Here is a 26277-nt window from a genome sequence, read left to right as displayed (position 1 = left end):
GTTTGTTTAGAAAAGCAGAGGACGGACAGTGTGTTATCCGGACCAGCTCCAGCATCCTACTGACCCCAGCTACATTCGCCGCCCAACCCCAAGAACATGGGCCGCTTGGCTGTATAGCAATACTATGGAAGGGGGTCGGTGGGCTGTATCTTGTAAGAGTTGGCTATAATATGATGCTGGTCGTTACTGTATTGTTGTACTAATTCCTGCAATAAAAATATATTTAAAAAAAAAAAAAAAAAACACAATTGCAAGCTAGGCACCCAAGGGGAGTGGCTTCTAGATATTTGTTGGTGAAAGCACAGGGCAGGAAGGTCCCTACTCTGAACTGGATATATAATTTCCTTGCCATAGTGGGTTCGATATCATCCAGAAGGACTCAATTAGATACTCAGCTTTAATACTTAAAAAATCAACTGTCAGGTGACCAAGGTCTGAGTTCTCCTGGATGTCTGCTAGTTTGAGCGGCCTATAGCCTCTAACTAGTTCTGAGTGGGAGATTCCTGGGCACACTTCCTCAGGGTTGCTCTATAAGTTTGGATTACCCAGCCTATAGCATAAATCCTTTATATATGAAAGCCATGGTATTTTACCCAACCCCGGTGATACCCAGTATCTCCTTTAGCTCTGACTGGTAGACTGCTGGTTTCGGCGTCACCTACAGTCTACGCCAGAAGGTTAGTGGCCTTAGTCCAATCTCCTCCACAATTAGTCTGATTCCTAACTCCAGGCATAGGGGGATAAGGGGGTACTTGGCGGAAGGCCTAACGTCTGTCTCATAAATGTATTCTCTATTTTTGTCAATCCCCCAGAGGGGCGATGGCCCCATACATTGTGGCGCCCCTAGCTTGTACTTTATAGATCTCCGCTATAGACCCTGCCGGTTTGTGGGAGGAGTTTCTATATATTTTTGCAATTTCCCCCACAGTCTGTGCTAGCTTCAGACTTTCTTTGGCTAGTTGTGGTCCCCACTCAAACGTTTCAGACAGCGTGACACCTAAATAGTCGAAGACTGTCACCCTCTCGAGCAAGGCCCCATTTAGGGAGGGATTTGGGATGTGTTAACTCAATTGAAGACCATAAATTTGGTCTTCAATGTGTTAATCTCCAGCACCCTGTTTTTGCAAAATCTAACAAAGCTATCAAGCACCCTCTGGATTAAGCATGAGCGGATTTTGCGGATTGGCAATCCGCGAATTTGCGGATTTGCAAACTCGCAATCCGCAAAATCCGCGAATTCCCGCGAATTTGCGGATTTTTTTTTTTTTTTGTGTTCGCCCGTGTTTCTGCCAGTTCGCGAGGGTTTTTACAATTTCGCAATTTGCGAACTTACCTGTCGGGTCGCAAGTTTTGCGAACTTGTTGTTTCTACGTGTCCAACCTGTTTGGGACACTCTTCTTCATCACTGCCACTCTCTGTCACCACTGCCACTCTCTGACTACTCATGCCACCCTCTGGCCCACCCATGCCACCCTCTGTTTCATCACCACACCCTCTGGTTGTCCAGTGTACATTATTTTTGGCAAAGCAAAGCACACCTTCCCTGCCTCAAGTGACCTGAATTAATTTGGGGCTGATTAATGTGTCACAGAATATTTTTTTAGCTGGCACCTGCTTCCTTAGTGCGCCCTGATTAGTGATCTTTTGCACTTGCTAAGTGCTTTCATTGTTGCAAAATTAGTTACAACACCTGCCCTGCCCCAACTGACAATAATGAATTAGGGGCTGATTAATGGATTTTAACTTCCAGCCTGGCTCCTGCTTGTCTCCCTTAGCTGTAATTCAGGACCTTTGTGGCATATGTGTAACTATTCTGAGGTTCAGAGCAGGGTCACATAATAGTTGCAACTGGCAACTGAACTCTGGAGGGGCCCCTCAGGAAGCACTACAGGAAATGGCTACTAATGATGAGCCTGAACTTTTGAACCTGGTAAGTAGTTACTTTCAGTTTTGCTAAAATCGTATTTCTGCAATTTCGCACTTATTCGCGGGGCGCGAACTCACGCGAACAGTGCGAGCAGTGCGAGCAAAATCCGCTGCTCGCGGATTTGCGGATTTTTCAGGAAATTCGCAAATCTCGCGGATTGCGGATTTCCCGAAAATCCGCAAAATCCGCGAGCGGAACGGATTTTCCGCCCATGCCTACTCTGGATGCCCATGGGTGACTTTGCCAGCTTTGGGGCATCTCTATCCTTTACCTCATTTAATTGGGCAACCAGAGCATTGATGAAAAGGCAAAACAGGTTACGGGTGAGAACACACCCCTGCCTAACTCCTCAAATTTCCTGTACCTTGCTTGGGCAAAGTTGCCCTTGTGCAGTCTCACGAGCAAGATCAAAAGGTAGAGGGGGATTCCCAGGTGTTTAAGTACCTCTCACAATTTATCTCTGGGGACACGATCGAAGGCCGTCTTCAGATCTAAAAATAGCAAATAGAGGCTGCCACCCTCTATTGACAACATCTTTCAGTATAGTAATTGGAGTCTAAAGACTTGGTCGATGGTAGAGATATTTTTTCTGAAACCGGCTTGGTATGAACTCAAGATTTCATGCTCCTCCATCCACAGATGAAGGTGATTGAGGAGGATCCTTGCAAACAGTTTCTGGGTGATATCAATCAGACTAATCAGCCTATAGTTGGTCGGCAGAAGTGGTGAGCCCTTTTTAAAAACTGGAAAGATTTCGTCCCCTGCCCAGGTTTCTGGGATCACCATACCTCTCAAAATAGCATTAAATATAGCCCATAAGTAGGGTCCACAAATTTTTGGTTCTGCCCGGAATAGGTACCCTGGTAGCTTATCTAGCCCCGGAGCTTTGCCAAGAGGAAGCTTTCTTATTGCATTTAAAACTTCTGTTAGAGTGATCCCAGGGGCCTCTTCAAAAACAGTCCCTAAGATTATTAAGGACCTTTCCTCCTTTGGGTCTGAAACTTCCTCAGTGGTGTATAGAGCCTGAAAATCGGTCTTCCATGCAGCCGCTGCGATTTTAGGCTCTAGGTCTGACATCCCTTCACTACTATCTGTACACACTGTACATCTATCCATCTCCCAGTTATTCTTTGCTTGTTGGATAATGTCTTGATAAAGAACCCTCATTTGTTTAATTAGATGCCTATCCTTAAGCTTGATGGCCTCTAGCAGGGCTCCCTTGGCCTTACAGCAGGTGTCATTAAACCAGGATTGTTTGGTGCCCTTTTTCGCCTTAGATTGAATATGTTTGTCAGACTGATTGTCAATTTTGCATGCAATGCCGCTATTCTGTCGATGTTTTGGGGAGAGTCTATTTCCGTGGCAGCCTCCCCCAATTCTGATAAGGGCAAAATAGAGAATATAATGTGGCTAACTTGTCGGGTGACTGCTCAAATGTCCCCCGTCTCATTCTTCTTCTATTGTTAGCGAGTGTTAAGCTACTATCTACGGGGATACCGCTGGCCATGGGATTTTGAAGATCTGGGAACTCCATCTCCAAGGTCAAGGCATTGTGGTTGCTGTCCTGTCGCGGAAGAACAGCAAAATCAACAACCCTTTGCTAAAGTCTTGTCTTAGTCCAACAGGGAGGATTGGCCAATTCTGTTAAAAGTGAACTTCCCTGGTCTGTCTAATTTAGTGCGGCCATTACACGCTCTCAGGGAGTGGGTCTATGTTACTGCATTATTCTGGAGTGCCAACAGGGTCTAGGCCTTTCGCGGTTGGATTTGAGGATCAGGAATGAACCAATGCCAGTCCTCCTCACTGAAAAATGTGTCAGTAGGAGCAGCAATGGGCTCAAATTGGCAATTAAAATCACCCCCGATAACTAGTGTATATTCGTGGGGACTGTAGCAATGAAGGTATTCAGTTGGTCGATGGTCTGGGATTCATGGCTAATGCTTACAGGTCGGGAATAAAGGTTAATAAAGGCTATTTCCAAGATAGAAGAGAAGGTAAGTACAGTACACTGAATGTCATTGGACTGGGGATTCAGTTGCTCCACTCTACAGCCCAGGTGCGTAGTGACCCAAGTACATAAGTCCCCTGAGGGTCGCTCGCTCCTCCCGCAATGGCCGGCACATTAAAAGATGCATACCCCATCCTTACGATGTCATCCCTTACCCACGTTTCCTGGAACATGCACACATCATATTTCTCCACAAAGAGCCCCTATTCTGGGCAGTGCAGTTTTAGGCCAGCAATGTTCCTGGATAAAACCCTCAGCTTGTGGTTAGGGTTAAGGTTGTCAAAAGTGGCATTATGCATGTAGGAGTTGGGGAATTGGGTATTCTCCATCTGGACCAAGGGAGGTACTTCTGTTACTTCTGAGGGGAGACCTCCCCTTGATTCACTGGATTTTGAGGGAGCGGGAGGTGCGGCAACTGGAATTCCAGACGATTCTGCACAAGTCCCATAAACACCTTTGGCCACGAAGTGGAGTTTTGGTTTGCAGGTCCCGTGAGTCTATCCCAAACCTGTAGCGTGTGATCTGACTCCGCTGACCGCTGTTATATTCCCCTAGATCCTTTCTTGACTCCGGCACCTAAATCCATGGACTGGGCCATCTTTCATTGCATGTCAGTCCACCTCTTTTGGGGCCCCAAATCTATTAGTTACTGGAATATTAAATAGGAGAGGTCTAGGGGTGAGCCCGCCATTAGATATTCTAAAGACCATTTACCTGGGACACTGTTGCTATAGGTCCTAGGTTGGCTATGACAGTGGGAATAAAAATAGTCCAAAGTGTGAGCCCTGACCCCTGTAGGTGGTTCCTGGGGGCAGAAATTCTGGCCTGCTAGGGTGTAGACAGTCAGGGGATTACTGAAGTTAATAACTACGCAGTCCCCTTGCGTTGTCTTTTGTCTCAACCCACCCAGCCTACTCTATGAACCATTAGGATCTCCCCTGACCTGTCATAAGGGAACTGCCTGTGCCTAGCCAGCCAGAAAGGGCATTTGTTCCTAAGGTCCAACTGTGTTTCCTTCTGGCTGTTGTTAATCTCAGGTACTCTTGTCAGTATAATGACATACAGAAGTGAGGCTGGGGTAGATTTATAGTGGGGAGAGTCACTACTTTATGCCTTTTCTCTGCGCCCTCCACAAGGTCCACCCCTTCTCTGCTTTCCCTGGGCCATGGAACTGTTTTTATTCAACCCCCTCTTATAGGAAGCTGGATTGGTATTCCCTTTCTCATTGATAAAGCTCCTGGGACCGGGAGACAGTCCGGGGCCTGCTGGGTACCTGGCCTTTCTGAATGAGACTAAGTGGTTTCAGCTGGCTGGTTGCTGTGGTTCTCTGCCCTTCTGGAACCTGATAGCAAATTGGGGAATACATCCCTTGCAGAACCATGCTTGCCTGGGAGGTTAGACCTGCACTATCTGTCTGGGAGCTACAGTCTTTTCCTTTCCCTAGAGCTTGGCCTACAGTCTTTCCCTTTCCCTAGAGCTTGGAAATTACTGACAGTAGTGTTGGTGTGCCTAATATGCCTCATTAAATGCCCTATGTCTAGGCGGTCAAGTAACTGAGCAAGCTCTTCTTTCACAATGGCTCTCAGTTGGCTCTGTAGGTCCGCTATCAGGTACTGCACCCAAGATGGACAGTCAGCATCTGTGTAAGGGTTGGTAAGGTGGCCTGATGTTACCTCAGTGCCAGCTAGCTCGATAACACTAGGTGCTGCCTCAATGTTTTTATTTCTTTTAACTCTTGACCCGTTTCCTAGTTTACGCTTCCCATTCTTTGGTATACTGGTAACGGTTCCACCTTTGCGAGTAACTGGCTTCCGGGGAACTTCTCGAGGTGAGGATTTAAAGGACTCTGTAGCCCTGGGTGTGGGCTCTATTAAGCTAGATGCATACACAGGGGTAACGGCTTGGGAGGTGGATGACACAGACACCGGAGAGAAGATGGCTGCAGTTAGTGACAAATGCCTTTCAGTCAATTTCAGTAGTTACCACCCCTATTGCCCTATGAAGCATCCTATTAATTGAGGTTGGGGCACTGGGGAGGGAATGGTCACTTGTGGCCACGGTGGGTGTTTGGCTAAGTAAGCGCGCTTACCCATTTCACTTACCCATTTTAAAACCTAAGCAGAACTAAGGTACAGCCTCCCCACTAGAGTCAACCAAATAGGACCTGGGTAAAGTAAAAGCAAATAGAAACTATATAAACAAAAGCCAGGGGACAAAATACAATTGGATTGCACAACTAACAGAAACAAAGAAAAAGAAAAAAAAAGTTAAATGGCCAAAAGTCAAGGTGCAAAAGTGTCCAAGGTACTTCCCGGTCTGGTACAGTGCATTAGTGGTTTACGCGATTGTTCAAATGGATCACAAGGGTACGCTTTCCTGATTCTCCAACCAGCTCCGGCCAGTAGTCTCTTTTGTGGATGGGGTGGTTAATAACAAATGGTTCAATGCAGAAGGGGACTTTTGGAATTTTACGAGTGAATTGATTGACCAAAGAGATCTTAGCGGCGGGCAATGTTGAAGGATCAGCGCTAAGGGGGGTGAGGCAGCGCTTTTTTGCACAGTGGGAGTGCCTCCCCTGAACCTGTGGCAGCGGTAGAGTCTCGCAAGGCACCGTGGGACTTGCAGTACCACCAGGTTGAGTGGCAGCCCAACAGTGAAGAGAGGAAGGCAGAGTGTGCACCTTGAGATTAGGATCCCACCAGGGTGTTGTTGACTGCAGATGAATGCCCACAAACAAAAGGTACAAACAGCGTCTTGCGTCCCTTTCCTCCTACTAAAATAGTCACTACCAATTTCAGTGCAGCTGGTAAACAAAACTCGCCCTGGTACTTCAATTTCTTATACCTTTGATACTCTGTCTTCCTTTCTTGTTTCCTTTGTACCTTCTCCGCCTTGAGCGGCCGCTCCTTTACTTCTTTCCTCCACCTACACAAACTGTTAACCATAGCTGGCCTAACTTTCTTTAAAAACAATAGTTTCTCTAAATACTCGAGTTTGTGAGGGTCCATTGTCTCCTCTAATGGCCATTGCAACTGAGGATTCCCTTTTATATATTTGTTCCACAATGCATTATACATGATGGTACAAATACCATATTTAATGTACATCTCAAAATTCGGCGTACCTTCTGGTTGCACCGGCTGACTTGCTTCCAAAATGCTCTGCTTATCGTAGCAGCAGCAACAAAACTTTCAAAGTGTGCTAAATACAGGCATTTTACATAAGATATAAAAAACTTATAAACGGAGAGAAATGAAAAAATATTCTCACATTACCTGTAAGAAAAAATGTTAATCAACATCAAATAGCAAGTTCCAAAGAAGGTTCAAAACAAATTCCAAACAAATTCCAAACAGATTCCAAACAAATTTCATAACAAGTTCCAGACAAATTCCAAATAACCAAAAAAACAGGTTCAATACAAATCTACCTTATTTGTAGTCTTCAACTCCCACTTGTCGATCCTCCCTGATCGAAAAGAATGACCAACCGAGGGCCCCAGTCAAGGTTAGAAGCCACCAGGAAGATCAGAGTTGGAGAGCTGAAAAGTCACCTTGGACACGGGGAACTTGTCTTTTCAAGTGGTGCGCTCTTCAGTGAAGTTTGTCTTACCAACACGATCCCCTTCCCCCGGTCCGACTGCAAGCCTTTGATGGGGCCCCACATTGGGCACCAATTTGTGGAAGTGGATTATTTATTACCCTCTGGTGCAGGGGTCACCCTTCGTCCACAGGTTCTTAACAAGAAAGAAAGAATTGACACTGGAGTGAAGTTTATGAATGGGGGCTCATCCAACAAGCATATAGAGATACTCTAGGACGAAACACACTTAACAATGGGTTACATGTTTTTTTATAGCAAAAGATCACAAACAAGGGACACCCAGAGGTAAATAGAGCTTTGGGAAAAACACACAAATGAGGTAATGGCAAGAATCGACAGCCTCTGCGTTTTGTGCAATTGCCGCGTCCTAAGGCTGAACAACAAGATATGCTATCTGAGTAAACTTTACTTGAGGATTAACCATTGTCTGAAAAATCTCTAGCAGACGCCAGCTGTTCTTTTGTGCTGACCCTGCATGTATACGCAGCCTACAATGCCCCAATCTAGAACCTTTACTCATGTTTATATAGATGCAGTGTCAAAGATAGAGCCAGGCTGGAAGTAGGGCAGGGGTGAAAATTGGACGAGGCATAGCTTAATTAAAAAACAAGAGAATCAGATTTTACATTTTAACAAGCTCAGCAAACAGACCCTGGGTGAAGGCCTTCAAGTCAGTTCCCTCCGCCCCCTCCTGCAGGTTCCGAATGCATATGTAGTCCCTGTGGGACCTGTTTTCAGGGTCCTCGTTCTTCAGCGCCGCCATTTTGAGTTGGTCATGAAGGGCATCTACAGTGGTTTCCTAACTGCCTGTTCTCCCCTCTAGGTAGTTGACTTTAGCTTCTAGATCTAATGTTCATGTGCCCACCACATCCACTTCTTGCTGTAGCAAGAGCATGCATGAATTAATGTCTGACCGCAGGCCCTCCTAGGAGGCAGTCAAGTCCCCTTTAAATTACTCCTTCAGCTCTTTTTTAAAGTCCCTCAAGGAGTGCAGTAGGTCGTCCTTCGTGAGTGCCATACTTTTACTGTTGGTGGTACTTATGGAAGAAACCCTCGTCTCTGCTGTCGCAAAATCTTTGGAAACTCTATTACTCTGGGTCTTCTTCGACGGCATAAAGACCAATGAGGGGAATCACCCCGGTCACCGCTGCCAGGTGTGCCTGTTACCCTGTTGGGTCTGTTGCCGACACACCTCTATCCCCGTCTACCCAGCCGCTTAGAGGTGTGCTCCTCCGTGTCACCTGAGATCGTCGTGCCTTAGGTCTTCCCGCCTGGTGGTTCTTAATATGTGAGCCCCAAATGTCACCAGCCTGCAGGTCGCTTGTTATCTTCCTATGCGGCCACCTTCGCATGGGGGTTCTGCTTCTCTGCATTGCTGCAGTCTGGCCAAGGCTCAAGATTGTGCTTATGAGGCACCCACGTTAGAGAAGAGCTGAGCTCCCGTCCTTTTTGTCCGACATCTTAGGGTCAGGCATGAGGAATGTTGTTGCCGTCTTTCCTCTGAAACGTTCGATCTACCACATTTCCCCGCCTCACCGCCACATAATGGTCACTCTCATTCCGTGGGAAAGGAGATCATCTCTCCGATGAGTGTGACAGCCCCCTCCCTTCCACAGCTAACCTCAGCCGTCTCTTTAGTCTGGGCCTTCCGATGCCAGCTCTCACAGGCGCTGTGTAGTTTGCACCTTTATTTGGCTGTAGGTGAGGGCCCGGGGTATGTCACTGCTGTTTCTCTTCTCCTAGGAGCAGCAGGCTCCAATTGCTAGTGACCTGAGCCTCCGCGTATCGTTGCTCCGAGCTTCCGTTCTAGGCCACCGACCCTCCGTAGGTCCGGCTCTCAGAGCCTCCATCCGTTATGCTGTTCCGCCTGAACCTTCACTCTGCTCTGTCATCCAGAGCCGGCGGGGGGTCTCCGCGCTTCATTACCTCTCACCCTGACCCACCAGGAGCTTATTTCCAGCTATTGTCAGATAAATGCCACAGAGCCCTCGCGGATCATGTCCGCACAGCCATCTAGGTTGGCCACGGCCCCCACCCACCCTATCTTTTGGATGGATATGCTGAGGCGTTCACATAGTGTGTCCTCTCTCCAGTACTGCGTAAAGCTGTAATCTCTGTGCTCCCCAAACCCAGAAGAGATGTCAAACACTGTACCTCTTACAGACCTCTCTCATTACTGAACTGTGATAACAAAATCCTCGCCAAAGTAATTGCAACCAGACTGTCCATATAGCTCAACAAGCTACTCTCCCCAGTCCAAACCAGCTTTGTGCCACAATGATCCACTTCCATCAATCAGCATATGATGTTCACTCTTTTACACCAAATAAAACTGGAGCTCTGTGCAGAAGCTGTACTGTTAGATGCCAAAAAGACATTTGACTCTCTGGAGTGACCGTTCCGTATGGAGGTACTCAGGCGCTCTGGTATCCCGAAAGGATTTCAGGCCCTTATCTGGCTGCTTTACATCAACGCCACTCCCAGGATTACAATGATAATCTCTCTTATCTGAGCCTGGGAGCCAGGGATGTCCTCTATCCCCTCTACATATGATATTATCCATGGATCTCTTGGCCCGCCTCCTCCAGCTTTGGCACTTGCATAGGGGGTTGTCCTTTCTGTCTGGTAAAATACTATCATCAATGTATGCAGATGATATTCTGCCTCCAGATATTAACATACCCCCATTGATTTGAGAAATAATTGGATATGGTAAATATTCTAACATCACCATTGACTGAGACAAAACAGACATATTCCAACTAACTGATAACACAGAACCGTGTCCTCTGGAATACCCGGTTTTGTGGGTCACGGATTCAGTCAGTAACTTGGGAATTATCCTGCACAGAGAGGTGAAGTGCATCATCCGTTTAAATTACAGCCCAACCATTGACACCCTACAACGTCAACTTAACACCTGAGTTAAGCTTCTGTTGCAAGGATTTCTGCTCATACACAGAACTGTGCACAGGGACATAGGACATTAGTGAATTGTGGTGTACCAGAAACTCACCTCAGTACCTAGAAACCCCAACCAGCTAGCAATCAGTGTCACATTAGCTCTTCATCCTATAGCAAAGTAACCAATGGTTAGACAACCTAGAACATGCGACTTAGGACCATCTCAAGAATGGTCGGAAGTGAGAACACTTTTTTGTTATACTCTCATACCAGTCCACAACAGGAGTAAAAAGAGACACAGTGAGGTTAAAATATATATTTTAACAATGTGATTTCAAGCGCAGTATTTTAGTCAACATAAGAAGACATATGATTAAGAATAATATGGTCAGCATGGTTACAACTCCATAAAATACAAAAGGAGGAATCGTATTACAATGTTAGTGCGAACAGGTGATACAGCGCCTAGTTTAAACACTCTCCCTATATAGGAACTATGTATTGTAAGTGATAGAAGGTCTCTTGAGCTTGTTTTGGGGGACCCCATTACCTTTCAGCTCAGTAAGTGTAAATTACATCTGGATCGGCAAGTCTCTCTGCATCCCTGGAATTTTCCAAGTGTGTGAAATTATGGCAAGTGTGACATGATAAAGGCGCCAGAATCTTGCTCGGCTTGCAGCTGCCAACATTTTGTGTCTAGAATGTGTTACACGGACATGCCGATAAACAGGCTCACATATTATGATGACCTTGACGGCTCAGCACTCACTGTACAGACTGGTGGCACGATGTATGTCTAGAGATGTCGGTTAAACAAACCTTTTCTCATGTATAGACCTTCGTGAAAGCTAACTTGCAAAAAACAGCTAAGAGGTGTTGTGTGCAAAAGCAGCAAAAGGTAAAATGGTGTTTAAACTTCTAATAAGCCATGCTAACATAACATGCATGCAAAAAGAGGCCCATAAACCATACTACACTTCCATTATACTTGGCTGGCAGAGTGGCACTGCTAAAAATGGTGGTGTCACCTAAATTTCTTCAGGTATTTCAAAATATCTCTACCCTCTAACAAGAACTTCTTCCCTACATTTAAGTCCATTATTTGGGTCAGTGGTATTGCTTGGATTATTTGGGACATATATATATATATTTTATTTTTTATTTTTATTTATTTAAAGTCATTATTGCAATTTCACATTACATTTCAAGTTCAGTGGAATACAATGCATCAATCCTCACATACTACATAAGTTAAGTGGTTGGGAGGTTACTGTTCCAGTATTCTCCCCATTGCCATATCCTGTGTTGGAGATGTACAAATTTCCCGCCTAAAGGCATTCCACCCTCCCCCCATTTCCTGTCCCATTTCTTGGGGCAACCCCGCAGTTTGTAGACCTCCTCCGCTATCATGCATCTATCCATCTCCGCCACCCATCCACCGTCAGAGTCCGTTTATTGGATCCCCAAAGCATTGCTATAGCCCTTTTCATCAGTAGGTACCCCAGTGCCACCCATTGTTACTCAAATTGCGTCAGGTCGGTGGCCTCCTATGTACTCAAAATTCCCAACTGTGGTGACAATTGGAGCTGCTTACCTAATGTGTCCCTAATTTTTTTGGTTGCATTGTTCCACAGAGGACGCATCTCGGGACAGTCCTACAAAATGTGATAAAAGATGCTGTCTTGGCCGCATCTTCTAAGGCATAGTGCGTCCGCCTGGCCGCCTATTTTGGCCAGGAGCACCCCGGAGAGGTAGGACCTCTGTACCATTTTTAGTTGTATGAGGCGAAAGCAATGGTTTATCACTGTTTCCCTATGGGACATTAATGCTGTCTGCCAGTCGTTGTAGTCTATTGGCCCTATGTCCACCTGCCAGCAGTCCCGAAGAGTCTGAAAGGAGTCAGGTAAGTTGTTACAGAGTTTACGATAGGTACAGGAGACAGCTTTCGCCAGGAGCGGTTCTGAGAGCAGGCTGTCCTCCATACGGGAGGAGTCTGGTAAGGAGGGTATTCTGGAATAGTTGTGAGAAGAGCATGCCTGATCTGTAAATATCGAAAGACCTCCCCTGGTGCAAGAGCATATTTAGTTTGCAGCTCTTTGAAGGGGAGAAGTTTGCCCCTGTTTATTAGGTCTCCTATGTTAGTTATTCCAATGGTGTCCCATTTATAGGACCCTGTGTGGTGGCAGAACAATCCCAGCTGCTGAGAGGACCATAGCAGTGTAGCTTTTGAGAGTTTATCTGCCCATCCCAGGCACTTGGTGGCCTTATGCCAAATGGTCACAGTTTGTGACAATGGCCCCAAGTAACGGTCCCTTCAGACCTTGCTATAGAAGGCGCCTAAATAACCTTCTCGCCCAGTTTGATATTGTTCTAGGTGGAAGGCTGGATTCAACGGGGATCCATGAATCCAGTGGTTAGTTGCCACTAGTTGTGATTCCAAATAATATAAATATAGATCCGGAAGGGCAATCCCTCCATTGTACCACCCCTTTGTCGGCTTCTGGAGGGCAATGCCAGGCGCCTTCCCGTCCCATAACAGAGTGCGGGTCTCCCCTTCAATGGTAGTAAAGTAAGTGTCAGCAAGTGGGAATGGACAGTTTTGAAGTACGTACAGAAATCTAGGGAGTGCAAGTATTTTAAATAGGTCTGCCCTTCCCAGGAGGGACAAGGGTAGCGACCTCCAGTGTTTAACATCGTCCTGTAGCCGTCGGAGGGGCCCAGAAGATTTTGATCATGAAATGCTTTGGGGTCAGGCGTGATAAAGATTCCTAAGTATCTGAAACCTTCAGTGGCCAATTCAATTGTATAACCACGCTGCAGTCTAGGTGGGGGGCCATGTCAGACGTATAATACAGATTTGGAACAATTGATGGTGTATCCCGCATATTTGCCAAAGTTAGTGATGATGTTGAGCATGCAGTTAATAGAGGCCGGGGGGATGCCAAGTATTTTAGAATATCGTCAGCGTATAACGATATTTTGTCTTCCTTATCTTCGCTCCATCCCAGTCCACATATTGAAACATCACGCCTTATCCAGTGTGCTAGCGGTTCAAAAGTTGGGAAATATTGACTATCCCTTACAAGTGCGAGGGGTCTGAGGACACTGATTTTTATTATACTATTATGTAGAGCAATGTCATACAACCCATTGGTACCATCTGAATACACGTGTCCCCTACATAATATTTGAGCAGGAACAGCTGGAGGACATACACCAGATGTCAGTACTACCCCAAGGAGGGCTTAGGCCCCAGAGACAGGGGTAACAGTAACTAGCCGGCCATGGCTCACACTATGTCGCAGAGTAGGAGCCCCCTTTTTATACTGCTCGTCAATCCCTCTGTTAAACAACCCCTTGCTGCCACTCACTATAGAACAGGCTATACAGATGACCCTGCATAAAATGGACTTGTTGGAACTAAGCCACTTATACTTCAAAGGGAAGTTTCTTACACTGCAACAATTCGTGGAAACTCTACAGCCTAAGGTATCTTTATATTTGCAAGACTCAGCAGCACAGTTCGGGTAAAGATCCCAAACTATCCAGCTGAACCAATAGACTTCCCCCTGCTAATGCAACTGATAATTTTTTCTAATACGATGAGATAGGTATCTCAACTACATGCCAGTGTATCGTAACATCGAGTGGTCAGGGTCATACCAACCAGACCAGCATGGGATGACGACCTGGGCGGACATAAATCCGATTTAGTAATGGCGATACTGTTGTGCCAAACCGGGATGAGTATCTCTAAACTATTGATACAAACTTTTATGCTTCAAATACTTACACAAGGCTTACAGTACACCAGCTAGCCAACAATGTATAGATCCTTCTTACTCCCATAATGGTACGCGCTGTGGTGCGGAACATTCAGACTTCCTCCATATGACATGAGTGTGCCCTTCTGTTCAGTCTTACTGGGAGGAGGTTTTAACCTTGTTGGTTCAAATTGCGGATTGCCACCTATTGCCCAATCCGCTTGTAATACTACGAGGTATGTCCAGGACTCTCTCAAAGGAACCAGATGCTTTACAGCAATGGCTTTGCTTTTTGCCAGACGCAGGGTCACTAAGTACTGGAGAAGCCACAACATTCCTAGAGAGGTCTCGTTGCAGGTCCGTGGCCTGCAACGAGAGCTCAGTGCTGCAATACGCAGGGGTGTGAGACGCCTACAGTGGTGGTCACAACCCCCCCTGGAGACAGGAGGCACTGATGCTATATGCCAGGCCCTGCCAACAGCCGAATAGAGAGGTGGAACCGTTGCACCCATTGATGCCTCCAATGGGAGATCTGGATGACGGAGACCGTCTCGGTGAGCGGAAGCCGGTGGGGGCCTATCACTCACCGGAGAGTTGACCTACTTCCCCAGAGACGGAGAATGACTCTGTGGTGGTGCTGAGGTGGGGCGATGAAGCAGATTGAGCACCCTGAAGGGGGAGCAGCAACCACAACCTTCCTGGCTGACCCTAAGATGGCAGCCAGATAAGACATAAAGTAAGAGGCTTGACAGTCTGCAATGGTCGTATCGAAACCTACGCATTGATGCTCCCAATAACCTCATGACCAAAAAATATATGGGGCTCCCTTAGAGCCTATTAAACTGTACAATACACCAGGGAACTAAAGTCTCACCAACGATCGGGAAATATCCCTGTGTCGGATGCTAGCGCACCTCCTCCAACTTCTACCTGAGAGAGATAGGTCCGCCTGCACCGTGAGGGACAAGAATTGGTGAATTGAGATTAAAGTATGGCGGGGCGGCTGTGTGGGGGCCTTGTAGTGACATGTGCTTTGCCAATTTGTATAGCAAAAAATGTCATGAGGCATGGCTGTATCTTGCTGTAGACTAATGCTTTCTTATGTTGTAATAAAGAATACTGTAGTTGTAAGCCTTTGGGCTACCAAATTTGACTATGGTTATGTACCAAATGTACAGTTTGGTTTTCTTTAAAAAAAAACAAAGAAATGTAAAAATAAATTTACAAAGTGTCACGGAAAAATATACCACAAGGCAACTCTTTAACATGTAACCAGTCCTAGACAAACCAACGTGCACACATATGAAGCTATCTCTGCAGACTGAAGGATACTGGATTTTTCGAAACTTTAGGATTAGTAACTGAGTGTCAAATTCACCATCCTGCAGAACCATGCAGGGCTAACAATTAAGCTGTCACCCCAGCTTTTTGACATGTCTAAAAGAAACTATTTATCCCTGACATCGGCATGGGCCTCACACTTTTTACATTCCTCTGTAGTACCTGAAGGAAAGGTAATATTGATTCACTTGAAGAGGCCTTAAAGGATGAGCATTGAATCCATAGCAATAATAACTCAGATGTTCAGCTGCATCACGTCAACAATAAATTAGTGCCTACCTTTAATTTGTTTCCTCTACGTAGGCCTTAAAAAAAATTGCCAGAGAAGGCAACATCTGTTATCTGCCACTTTTAATGCTGAAACACTTCAGGCAAGAAAATCAGCATGGTCAAAGCACTTCTTCTCTAATCTTGTCTGCAGAAAGTATAAACTTTATTTATGGTGCTGTAAGGAGCAAGCCAATGTTGACTGATTTGTAAATAGAATTGTCCAGACCTTTACATCTTTTTTTTCTAAAGTTTAATAAAATATATTTATTCAGCTTAAGATGACACACAGTAGAAAAATACAAAGCAATCAAACAAAAAATACAGAAAAACAAAAAAACAAAGGAAGAGGCATACAATGCAAAAAAAATTACAGAGTCGGGCGTGGCCAACTAAGATGGCGATGCGGATGTGATCTGCGAGGGCTCCTGGGCATTTTCTTGGGAAAAGCTTGAAATCTCTTCTTGGTGGCCCCGAACATGGGGCAATGGAGCAGAGATGACCCCCACCAGCGCTGCCTGAAAAAACAGGCGGAAACTATGGACAGAACGGCGCAGACAGCGAAGGGCCCAACGGCCCGATCTTTGGCAGGTCCGTGGCTTGCAACGAGAGCTCAGTGCTGCAATACGCAGGGGTGCGAGACGCCTACAGTGGTGGTCACAACCCCCCCCTGGAGACAGGAGGCACTGATGCTATATGCCAGGCCCTGCCAACAGCCAAATAGAGAGGTGGAACCGTTGCACCCATTGATGCCTCCAATGGGAGATCTGGATGACGGAGACCGTCTCGGTGAGCGGAAGCCGGTGGGGGGCCTATCACTCACCGGAGAGTTGACCTACTTCCCCAGAGAGGGAGAATGACTCTGTGGTGGTGCTGAGGTGGGGCGATGAAGCAGATTGAGCACCCTGAAGGGGGAGCAGCAACCACAACCTTCCTGGCTGACCCTAAGATGGCAGCCAGATAAGACATAAAGTAATAGCTTGGCCATTACCTAGCCTGAGCACCCCAGGAGAACAACTTCAAGCTTTGGCCCCGAAAATAGTACTGCAGAGGCACGAATGCCTCCCCCCCCCCTCCCCAGGGGGAGAAGACGAATAAGAGATTAGGAGTGTTCGGTGGGCTGGTGCTACTTGGACTTCCTGGGAAATACTTAATCATGAAAATACCAGAAGCCTGCCATGTAGGAGCACACTCCCCAGAGACTGCAGAGACAGGAGCAGAGGTGTGTTGGTAGTGACCCCAACAGTGCGACAGGTACTCCTGACAACGGCGGCTGGGGGTGGCTCCCCCCTCCACTGGTCTGTATGCCGCCTAAAAAGGCCCAGAATAATAGGGTCTCCAATTACTTTGCAACAGCAGATATAGGGACCTCCTCTACAGGTAACGCCAACCCTAAAAGCATGGCGCTTATGAAGGATGATCTCTTACACTCCCTGGGAGACTTTAAAAAGGAATTTAGGCAGGAACTTAAGGCAGATTTGACTGCCTCCTTGGAAAGCCTACACTCAGATATGAACTCACGCATGCTCTCCCTTCAGCAAGATGTGGATGCAGTGGGCACGCTTAGAAACCAAAGTCGCCGAGTTGGAAGGGAAAACAAGCTGATTGGAAACCACTGTAGACGGCCTACATGATCAACTCAAAATGGCGGTACTGAACGAGGATCTTTAAACAGGTCCCGTAGAGGCAACATACGTGTTCGAAACTTACAGGAGGGGGCACAGAGGCCTGACTTGGAAGCCTTCACTCACTGACTATTTGCCTTCACTCACTGACTAAATACTGGGGGAGTTTGGCCCTAAAGTGAAAATAGAAAGAGTGCACAGGGTGGGCCCCCCACCTCAATGTGAGACGCGTCGCCCTAGGGATGTGTTGGTGAAATTACATTCCTACAGAGTCAAGGAAGCTATCCTCCAAGCAGCCCGTAAGTTGAAGGAAGTAGCATTCCAGAGAATGACCTGTACACGCTTTCAGGATGTTGCCCCAGCAACTTTGGCGAGACAGGCCCAGTATAGACCGATAACAGACAAGCTCCGCCGGGATAACATCAGATAGCACTGGACGTACCCATTTGGCCTAGCATTTGAACTGAATAATAAATTCAGCGATCTACAGGAGGCTCGACAAGTGCTGGGCCTACCACCACTGCTGGGGTGTCGGGATCCCAACCCACCCAAGGAGAAGACGGCGGATGGCAGACACCACAACACCAACGGTCGCAGAGGAATCGGAACCGACAGACACCCGTAGGATGAATAGAAGGACAGTAGACACCCGACCCAGAAGGGGAATGGACTGTTACACACTGTAAGCTTTGATTGGGAATCCTGACCGCTTGAGGTACTTAAGAGGAGTAAGATGGTTGTGATGCATGCAGGCCGAGACTCTCTTAATAGACTATGTTGACAATTCCGTCTCCATATATGGGTTTTTTTTCAGCTCAAAAGCAGTTTTATTAAGAGTGCCTTAACGAGTAAGGACTAGATAGTCCCTACACAACGATTCTTTGATGTTGATTGCAATGTTACCTACCATAGGTTTCGTTTTTTGGTTACATGGGGTCCTGTTTTTTTTCTTTTAGGTCTGGTACAGGGTGGACATACAAAGGGTGGAGTAGTTGGCAATATAGACATGTTCAGGTGCCTTGGGAGCTGAAAGAATTGTAGTAGGGAGGGAATGACTAATGGTTATCACAACTCTCACATGGATTAAATTGGGTCTTAATTTGCCTACGAAAGGACAGCGTTTATGGAAACACATTCTAGATAAAAGGCACAACATGGAGACACACTTTAAAAGAACAGAGGAACGCCACCTCAAACAATACCCATATCCATTAATTTATAAATCATCAGCACAAACAAAGCATAATAGCAGTCCTCTTTCACTCCTCCTCTCGATTTGCTCCACAAGGCTTCAAGTTAGATAAGGAGGGGAGATATTTGTTAGTTAAGGGCTGTCTATTGGGCCGCCTCTGCACATTCGCTACGGTATATGCTCCTAACACGAAACAACCCAAATTTCTGCATCTCTTTTTGGGTGTCCTGGGGAACTTTGCAGAAGGGGTAATCATACTGTTGGGGGACTTCAACATGACATGGGATGCTACCCCCAACCACAGGTAACTTCTCCAGAATTGGGTCTCCTGGATGCATGGCGTACACTGCACCCAACTGACTGAGGTTGCACCTTCTTCACATTCTCATAGGACTTACTCTCGATTAGACTACCTCTTTGTAAGTAACACCCTACAGCAGGCCTTACAAACCGTGAAGACCTACACGATAACCTTGTCGGATCATGCACCAGTACACAGATGCTTTGATTGGGAATTACCCTCTCCTAAATATAAACAATGTTTTTTCCCGCAATTGCTGTTGAAAGATAGAGTCTTGCGAGATTCCCTGATGGAGGTTATTAATGAATTTTTTTAAACTAATGACCCTAAAGATACTTCCCCACTTAACAATTGGGATGCTTTGAAGGCGGTCTTAAGAGGGCAGTGCATAACCCTGAACTCTGTCCTTAATAAGTCCAAGATAAAAGACCGCCGGACCTATGACCAGGGCAATAAGATAGGCTCCCACCTAGCACGGCAGCTGCGGGTAAAAACTGAAAAACAGTACATAGGGGAGATCTATGACCAGCACAACACTGTCATTGGGCAAGACACAGGGAAAGCACAAACGTTTGAGAGATTCTATCATAACCTTTACACAGCTGAGCCAGTCTCGGAGGCTCTACACTAGGATACTTGCAAAAGGTCCCAATCATCCAAGTTTCAGAAGCCCAAAATGATTTATTAGGCCCTATTACAGATGAGGAAGTCCACCCCGCTATAAAAGGTCTTAAATGTCATAAATCAGCAGGGTCTGACGCCCCAATTCTATAAAACTTATATGGCGGAGTTAACCCCACAGTTGGTGTCCCTGTTTAATTATATGGCTAGAGAAGGCAAGGTCACGGAATCCATGAGTGAAGGCCTGGTGTCTCTAATTCCCAAACAAAGTAAAGACCTGAAACAATGCGGTTCCTACTCACCAATAGCCCTGTTAAACTTAGATGCCAGGCTTTATACAAACATTCTTGCTTCCCGATTAGATGATTTACTCCCAGAGCTGATACACTTGGACCAATCCGGGTTTATTAAAGGGAGACAAACTCATGACAACATCCACCGAGTCATTCACTTAATTGAAGGTCTCCAAAAAAAATATCCTGGTGGTCCTTCTGGCGCTGGACTTAGAGAAAGCGTTTGACCTGGTGGACTGGGGTTTCTCCTACACACACTGAACGGTCTGGTTTTTATGATAAATTTATAACAATGATTAAGGCGAGCTATGGGTCTTCAGTGGCTAGAGTGTTGGTAAACGGAGTGAGCTCAGATGTATTCCCATTGGGAAGGGGAACTCGACAGGGGTGCCCCCTTTTCCTGTTATTATTTGCGCTCAGTGTTGAACCCCTGGCAGCCACAATTAGGCAAAACTCTGAGATCTGTGGAAAACGATTTACAGAGGATGAACATAAGATTTCACTTTTTGTGGATGACATCCTGCTCTACTTAGCTGAGCCTGCGAATTCATTAAAAGCTGTCACAGAGGAGCTATGATGTTTCGAGGAGGTATCAGGCTTATGCATAAACTTAGCTAAATCTCACCTACTCAACCTGACAGCCCCCGAAACAGCAGTAGATGATATCACGAAATCAAACCTTTTCCTGTGGGATCCCTTGGGAATTACATACCTGGGCATCCAAATTACAATCTATGTTGATGGACATTTTCCGGGCTAATTATCCCCCACTGCTTCAACATTTAAAGACAGATTTGAAAAGATGGGCTCTGTTGTATTTATCTTGGCTTGGAAGGATTCACGCCATTAAAATGTCAGTTCTCCCACGCCTCCTTTACCTATTCCAGGGACTCCCGATTGAAGTAGACCTCAGTATTTTCACTAGCCTACAATCCATGCTGATACAATTCATATGGCAAGGGAGAAGAGCGAGACTCTCCTACAGGGTGCTCTGATTACCTTAAACTAAAGGAGGTCTGGCACTGCCCGCTTTTAATTTATACTATAAAGTGGCACAACTAAGAGCTAGTCCAGAATAGTCCATTCGCGAGTCGGACAAACATTGGCTCCATATGGAGAGGGCACTTATGGGGAAGTACATATGGGATGTGATATGGAAACCAACGGTAGACAGACCACCAAATGCATACTTGAGCACACCCACGCGTACCACTCTTAAAATTTGGGACACAGTCTCTGATCATAAGGGACTGACCTCTTTCCCATCGCCACTAACTCCGATACACTTCAACCCAGCATTTCCACCGATGCTGCAGAATGGCCCTTCGAAGCCTGGAGGGAAGGGGGTGTCTGGTGGTCTCTGATTTATTTGATAACTGGGAGGTGTGGACATTTGAAAACTGAAACAGGGAATTTTAGCTTTCACCTACAGAGTGCCTCAGATATAGCCAGTTAATTCATTGGGTGTCCCAACTTAGTATGCAGAAGCCCGCCACAAGATAACTCACACCTTTTGAAAGATTTGCGAAGAGCGGCGGGTGAACGAAGGGCTCCATCACTTTTCTATATAATCTATTGTTAGACAGCCTGCACACATGCCATCCCCGGCATAGGCGACACTGGGAGCGAGTACTGAATAATCCTATCACAGAGGCTCAGTGGTAGGGAGTAGTGAGAGATATTACCGGATTCAATCATTCAATGTGGCTTCGGGAGGCACACTATAAATTGATGTTTGATTGGTATTTACACCCATCCAAAGAGTTTTTGCAATAACAGACATATGGGGATAAATGTGTTATGTGGTTGTGTCTTGGAGCAGCCAAAATGGCGTTAGCGGTGGAATGGAAGAAAACAGAAGCTCCATCGATGACCCAGTGGCACTCATGATTATGGAGAGCACTAACAATGGAGCGTTTGGCAGACATTTTGTCAGATTCCTATAAAAATGTTGTATATATGTGGGGCCCACTGGTGTCATACCTCTCGGACGATCTTCTCCTCTGCGCTTGCCCTGCCAGTACGAGGGCACTCCATCTCTGGAAATAAACAGATCTTTGACACAATTTTTTTTTACAGAGTCTGATTATTTATCAACTATATATGTTAGAGAAAATATAAGGGAACGCTTGATATAAATGAGTCATGAAATCTTGAAAGGGAAGTCAGGGAGGCTGTAGAACTTCCTGGAGATGAGGTGAGGTGGCAAACGTTGTGATGGCAGAATAATCAAGAAATTGAGTAACAGGTGTCCAAAGGGCCTATTGTCCACTGCTCCTCGCCACCCCCTCCACTGTGAACCCAAAACTTTGCACTGGACTGAGAGGTTAACTTTTCATTGTGACTAACCTTGTTCTTGTATCCAAACCATGCACCTTCGTGCTCAGCCAGACCTTGTGACTAGCTCCCGGTATTGCAGTACCAGATAGCCAGAAGTTCTATATCTCCAGTTCTACTGATTGGCTTTTTGTTATTTTGGTTTTGATTTATTTCTTGTATTTTGTTCTGTTTTTCTAACTTGGTGTTGGTTTTTTCTCTTGTTGTATTTTCACTTTATTACTGTTTGAAGTGCTGCATAAATACATTACACATTGCCTCTGAGTTAAGCCTGACTGCTTTGTGCCAAGTTACCTGAGGGCTGAGCACAGGTTAATTTAGAGTTTGCTTGTGCCTCACCCTAACAACGATTGTGGTTGCTACTTGTGTAGTGTTTCACCCCCTTTAACCAGTAATCCAATTTCTTACACTGTCCCACTCCCAGAATACACTGGTGGGCATGTGAAACGTTTCAGGAAACAAAAGAATAGGTATTTGCCAAAGTCGCATTCACTTACCCTAAAACGTTTTCAAAATTACATGAAATTACATGAAAAGCAAATCTGATATTTAGTGCTGTAGTTTAGTGTGAAAGCATCCTTGAGCCAATTTTTGATACAAGGACGCCTTTCACACTAAATAATAGTGCTAAACAGAAAACACAGCAAACAACAGCTGATCTCGTTCTGTTGGTGGTCAATTTTTACTTTGAACGACGCATCATTATGCAAGATGGCATAATTTGGAGAACTTTGCAATACAGCCAAATGATTTTACTGGGTCTCCACAAAAAATGGTCAAGCTCATGTTTCCATGACACAAAACAAAACCAAAGGGGATGATGGATGGAGTGTTGAACATTGCAAGCACTCACCCCCAGTCAACTGATCTGGGTTTAATCCATCATCATTCTTTAGCTCACTCCGCCACCCCAGTTCAGACATAACACATTCTCACCAGTTATACGTAAACTAAAATACACCAAGTCAATTCAATCCCTCCTGATTTTACTGTCAGCAATACGTGCTAAGCATGTATCACCCATCAATAACTAGATTTAAAAACCTCTCCTGCTCACTGTGGAGTGCATTAGGAAGCAGCTTAACTTTGAAAACGTAATTAATTTAAACCTATATACGTTTTGGAGATAAAAATGACCTATTTTAACTTCTTTCCAGGCGAAGGAAAGAAAAGAATGATCTTGTCAAGGAGTGTGATGTGTTTACCCGTGCGGCTAATAGTGCCTTTCCTTGTGGTCTAAAAATAATTCTTCTTGGCCTGTTTTCTTATCTGCGATGCAATACATTTCACAGAATTGCTCACTCTGTGCTTCTCTTTCAGTCTCTTTTAAGCAGCCGGGAGGACATGCCACAGCTGATGTTGGACAGCAAATATCTCTTTCAAGTGACATTTCCATTCAGCCCATCTCCACAAGCTTTAGAAATGGTGCAGATCCCGAGCAGCCTGAAACTCGGCTTCCTTACCAGAGTGTAACGAAGGAACAGGACCTCGCATGCTTCACTCAGAGGAGGATACCAAGATTTTGTTATCTGATGACTGCTGGTTGGCAAGGACATTGTACACTGCCTTTTGTGAGCATTTTATGGACAACAAGGAGATCAAAGAACAATGTGGTGTGAATGTCACATTCTTAAAACTTTGAATCACGTCTTTATGCCATTGCTAGGTAATGAGAATTCAGTCAGTTTGTATGATATATTTTTCAAGGTTGGCATTTTGTTCTTTATGGACAAATTGTCTTAATTGTGAAATTCTACTCCTTAGTCTTTTGGGAAGGAAAGTTACAAATGAAAAACATTTTTATTCTATTTGTAGAATATTGTTAAAGGTATTACATGAACATGCACACCACACCTGTTTATAGTAGATACAATAGAAAATTAACACATTAAGACTGAAACTGGGAGAATGTAAATTTAGAGCAATGGTTGCAATGGAAGGCCGTGCCACCGAAAAGCAAGACAAAGGCATATTAACATTGGGGTACAGAAAAAGGAGCTCCGCGTGGAAATAAGGTGTGGTATTGTAAAAGGCTGGTTGAAGGCTCCAACAAAACGCCTTACACTTTAAAGAACCAAAGGGATTTTCAGATTTAGCATTGTAAATAAATAAAAACTGCAAAGGGCTGATTCCAATACTAGCTTACACCTTATGTTATGTTATGTTATGTTAACCCTTTGTTGAAGCGCAAACAGCTGCCCCAGCAACGGAGCGTCCCGGCGCTGACCTAACCAGTACCTGAGGAGAGGGTGGGATAACCAACAGAAGACTAGATGACAGAAAAGAGATGGGTTTTGAGTTCCTTTCGGAAGGCAGTCAAATTGGTTAGGGTGCGGATGTGTAGAGGCAGGGAGTTCCAGAGTCTTGCCCCTAAGGCTTTGAAGGAGCGTCCGCCCATTCTACAAAGCCTGGTTCGGGGGACCGTCACGAGGTGTTGTCCCAGTGAGCGCAAGGTGCGCTGGGGAGTGTAGGGTACAAGGAGCGGGCGTAGAAGTTCAGGGCAGTCTGAGTTAAGAATGTTGTATGCCATGGTAAGGGTTTTGAAATGAATTCGGGATTCAATCGGCAGCCAGTGCAAATTACGGATGGTGGCTCTGGCAGAGCACCTGCGTGGGAGGCCAACCACAGCTCTGGCGGCCGAGTTTTGAATGCGTTGCAGCCTTGCTAGTTCTGCTTTGTTTGCCCCCAAGAATAGAACATTGGCATAGTCCAGCCGGGCAAGGATCATGGATTGGATGATAAGTTGGCGGGTTCTGGAGTCAAAGAAGCCGAGTATCGGGCTAAGGCTCCTCATTAGACCCACACACGTAGCTGCCACTTTCTTTGTGTGGGACTGAAAGTTGAGTGAGGAGTCGAGCCAGACACCTAGGTTCTTGACAACATTTTTTGGCACAGGGGTGGGGCCAAGCAAAGAGGGCCACCAATGATCGCTCCAGTGGCTGAGGTTTTTGCCAAGGAGAAGCACCTCCGTTTTCCCGGCGTTGTTGCGCGTCATCCACTGTGCAACTGCCGCTAGGCCATCCCTGAATTTGGTAGCCGAAGATGATGGGCCTTTAGAGAGTGTGATGACCAGCTGTGTGTCGTCGGCGTACGACACCAGCGTAAGGTCCCACTCTTTTGCCACTACTGCGAGAGGCTGGACGTACAGATTAAAAAGGGATGGGCTTAGCGCCGATCCCTGGGGGACTCCCTGTTCGATGGAATGGGGTTGGGAGATGTAAGGTGGGGCTGAAACTCGAAAGGACCTGTCCTTTAGAAAGGACCGGAACCATTCAAGGGCTAGTTCACCCTTGTAAATAAATAAATAAATAAATGTTCTCGCAAATTTTATACCTCACACAATTCCCCAAAATAACAAATTCAACACCCTTATTCAAAAATTTCAAAGGATTTCTGCAAATGTCACACACAGATCGCAGCACAATCATGAAATCGTTAACTTGAGATGACCACAGAACCAGCTAGATCAGGATTAAAACTGAGATTGCACTCCTATCAGGCTTAGCTTTGGAAATAAAGATGCCCACTCAAACTTTTGCTGTTGCCTCCTGCATGACATGTTTGCATTGGGTATTCCTCTAAATTGGACTTGTTCCTTCTCTTGGGAATGCCCCACCAAAATCAATTTTGATTTTTTTAGAAGGGTTGCACTATAATCCTTGCTGTGTAATGCATAAGTACGTCTCCTGCTGTACTTGACTTGTGCAGTCTCTAGAGTTGTATGAAGATGACCTGCAGATCCTTCCACATAGTCAACATGGGACTTACGCACTAACCACTTTAAGAAAAGATTGTGCATTGATTGGCACGCTGCATTTTTTTTAAAATTATATTTTTATTGCAGAGTTATAAACCACAGGATAACAGTGAACAGCCAGCACACTCGTGGCCCCCCCCGTCCAATGACAATTCACAGTGGTACACAGCCATTTAGCCCGCATCCCGGAGGCCGGGCGGCATATCTCTTCGCTCGAAAGGAACACAACACAGTGTACGTCCCATTGGGACCCTGGCGACAGATCGTTTTGCGTATCTGCTTTTACCCCCCCGCCCGCAACAACATTCCCGTCAGCCATCTCCGTGCAGGTAATGTG

At 45.7% G+C, this 26277-nt stretch overlaps 1 protein-coding gene across 2 annotated transcripts in view; it reads left to right on the top strand.

Annotated features, from left to right (window-relative positions):
- Window positions 1-24336, top strand: part of MYO5C (myosin VC) — a 971652-nt gene extending 947316 nt beyond the window's left edge. For both annotated transcript variants that reach the window (XM_086958305.1, XM_086958306.1), the window contains exon 41: window positions 23504-24336. In XM_086958305.1, the coding sequence (XP_086814431.1) occupies window positions 23504-23656 (153 nt within the window). In that variant the 3' untranslated portion in view covers window positions 23657-24336. The remainder of the gene's footprint in view (window positions 1-23503) is intronic.
- Window positions 24337-26277: the final 1941 nt, after the last annotated feature.

This window comes from Lissotriton vulgaris, chromosome 2_1 (genome assembly GCF_964263255.1).
Source record: "Lissotriton vulgaris chromosome 2_1, aLisVul1.2, whole genome shotgun sequence".
NCBI lineage: Eukaryota > Metazoa > Chordata > Amphibia > Caudata > Salamandridae > Lissotriton > Lissotriton vulgaris.
Note: the sequence above shows the minus strand (reverse complement) of the source record. Positions and strands in the feature narration are given on the sequence as shown.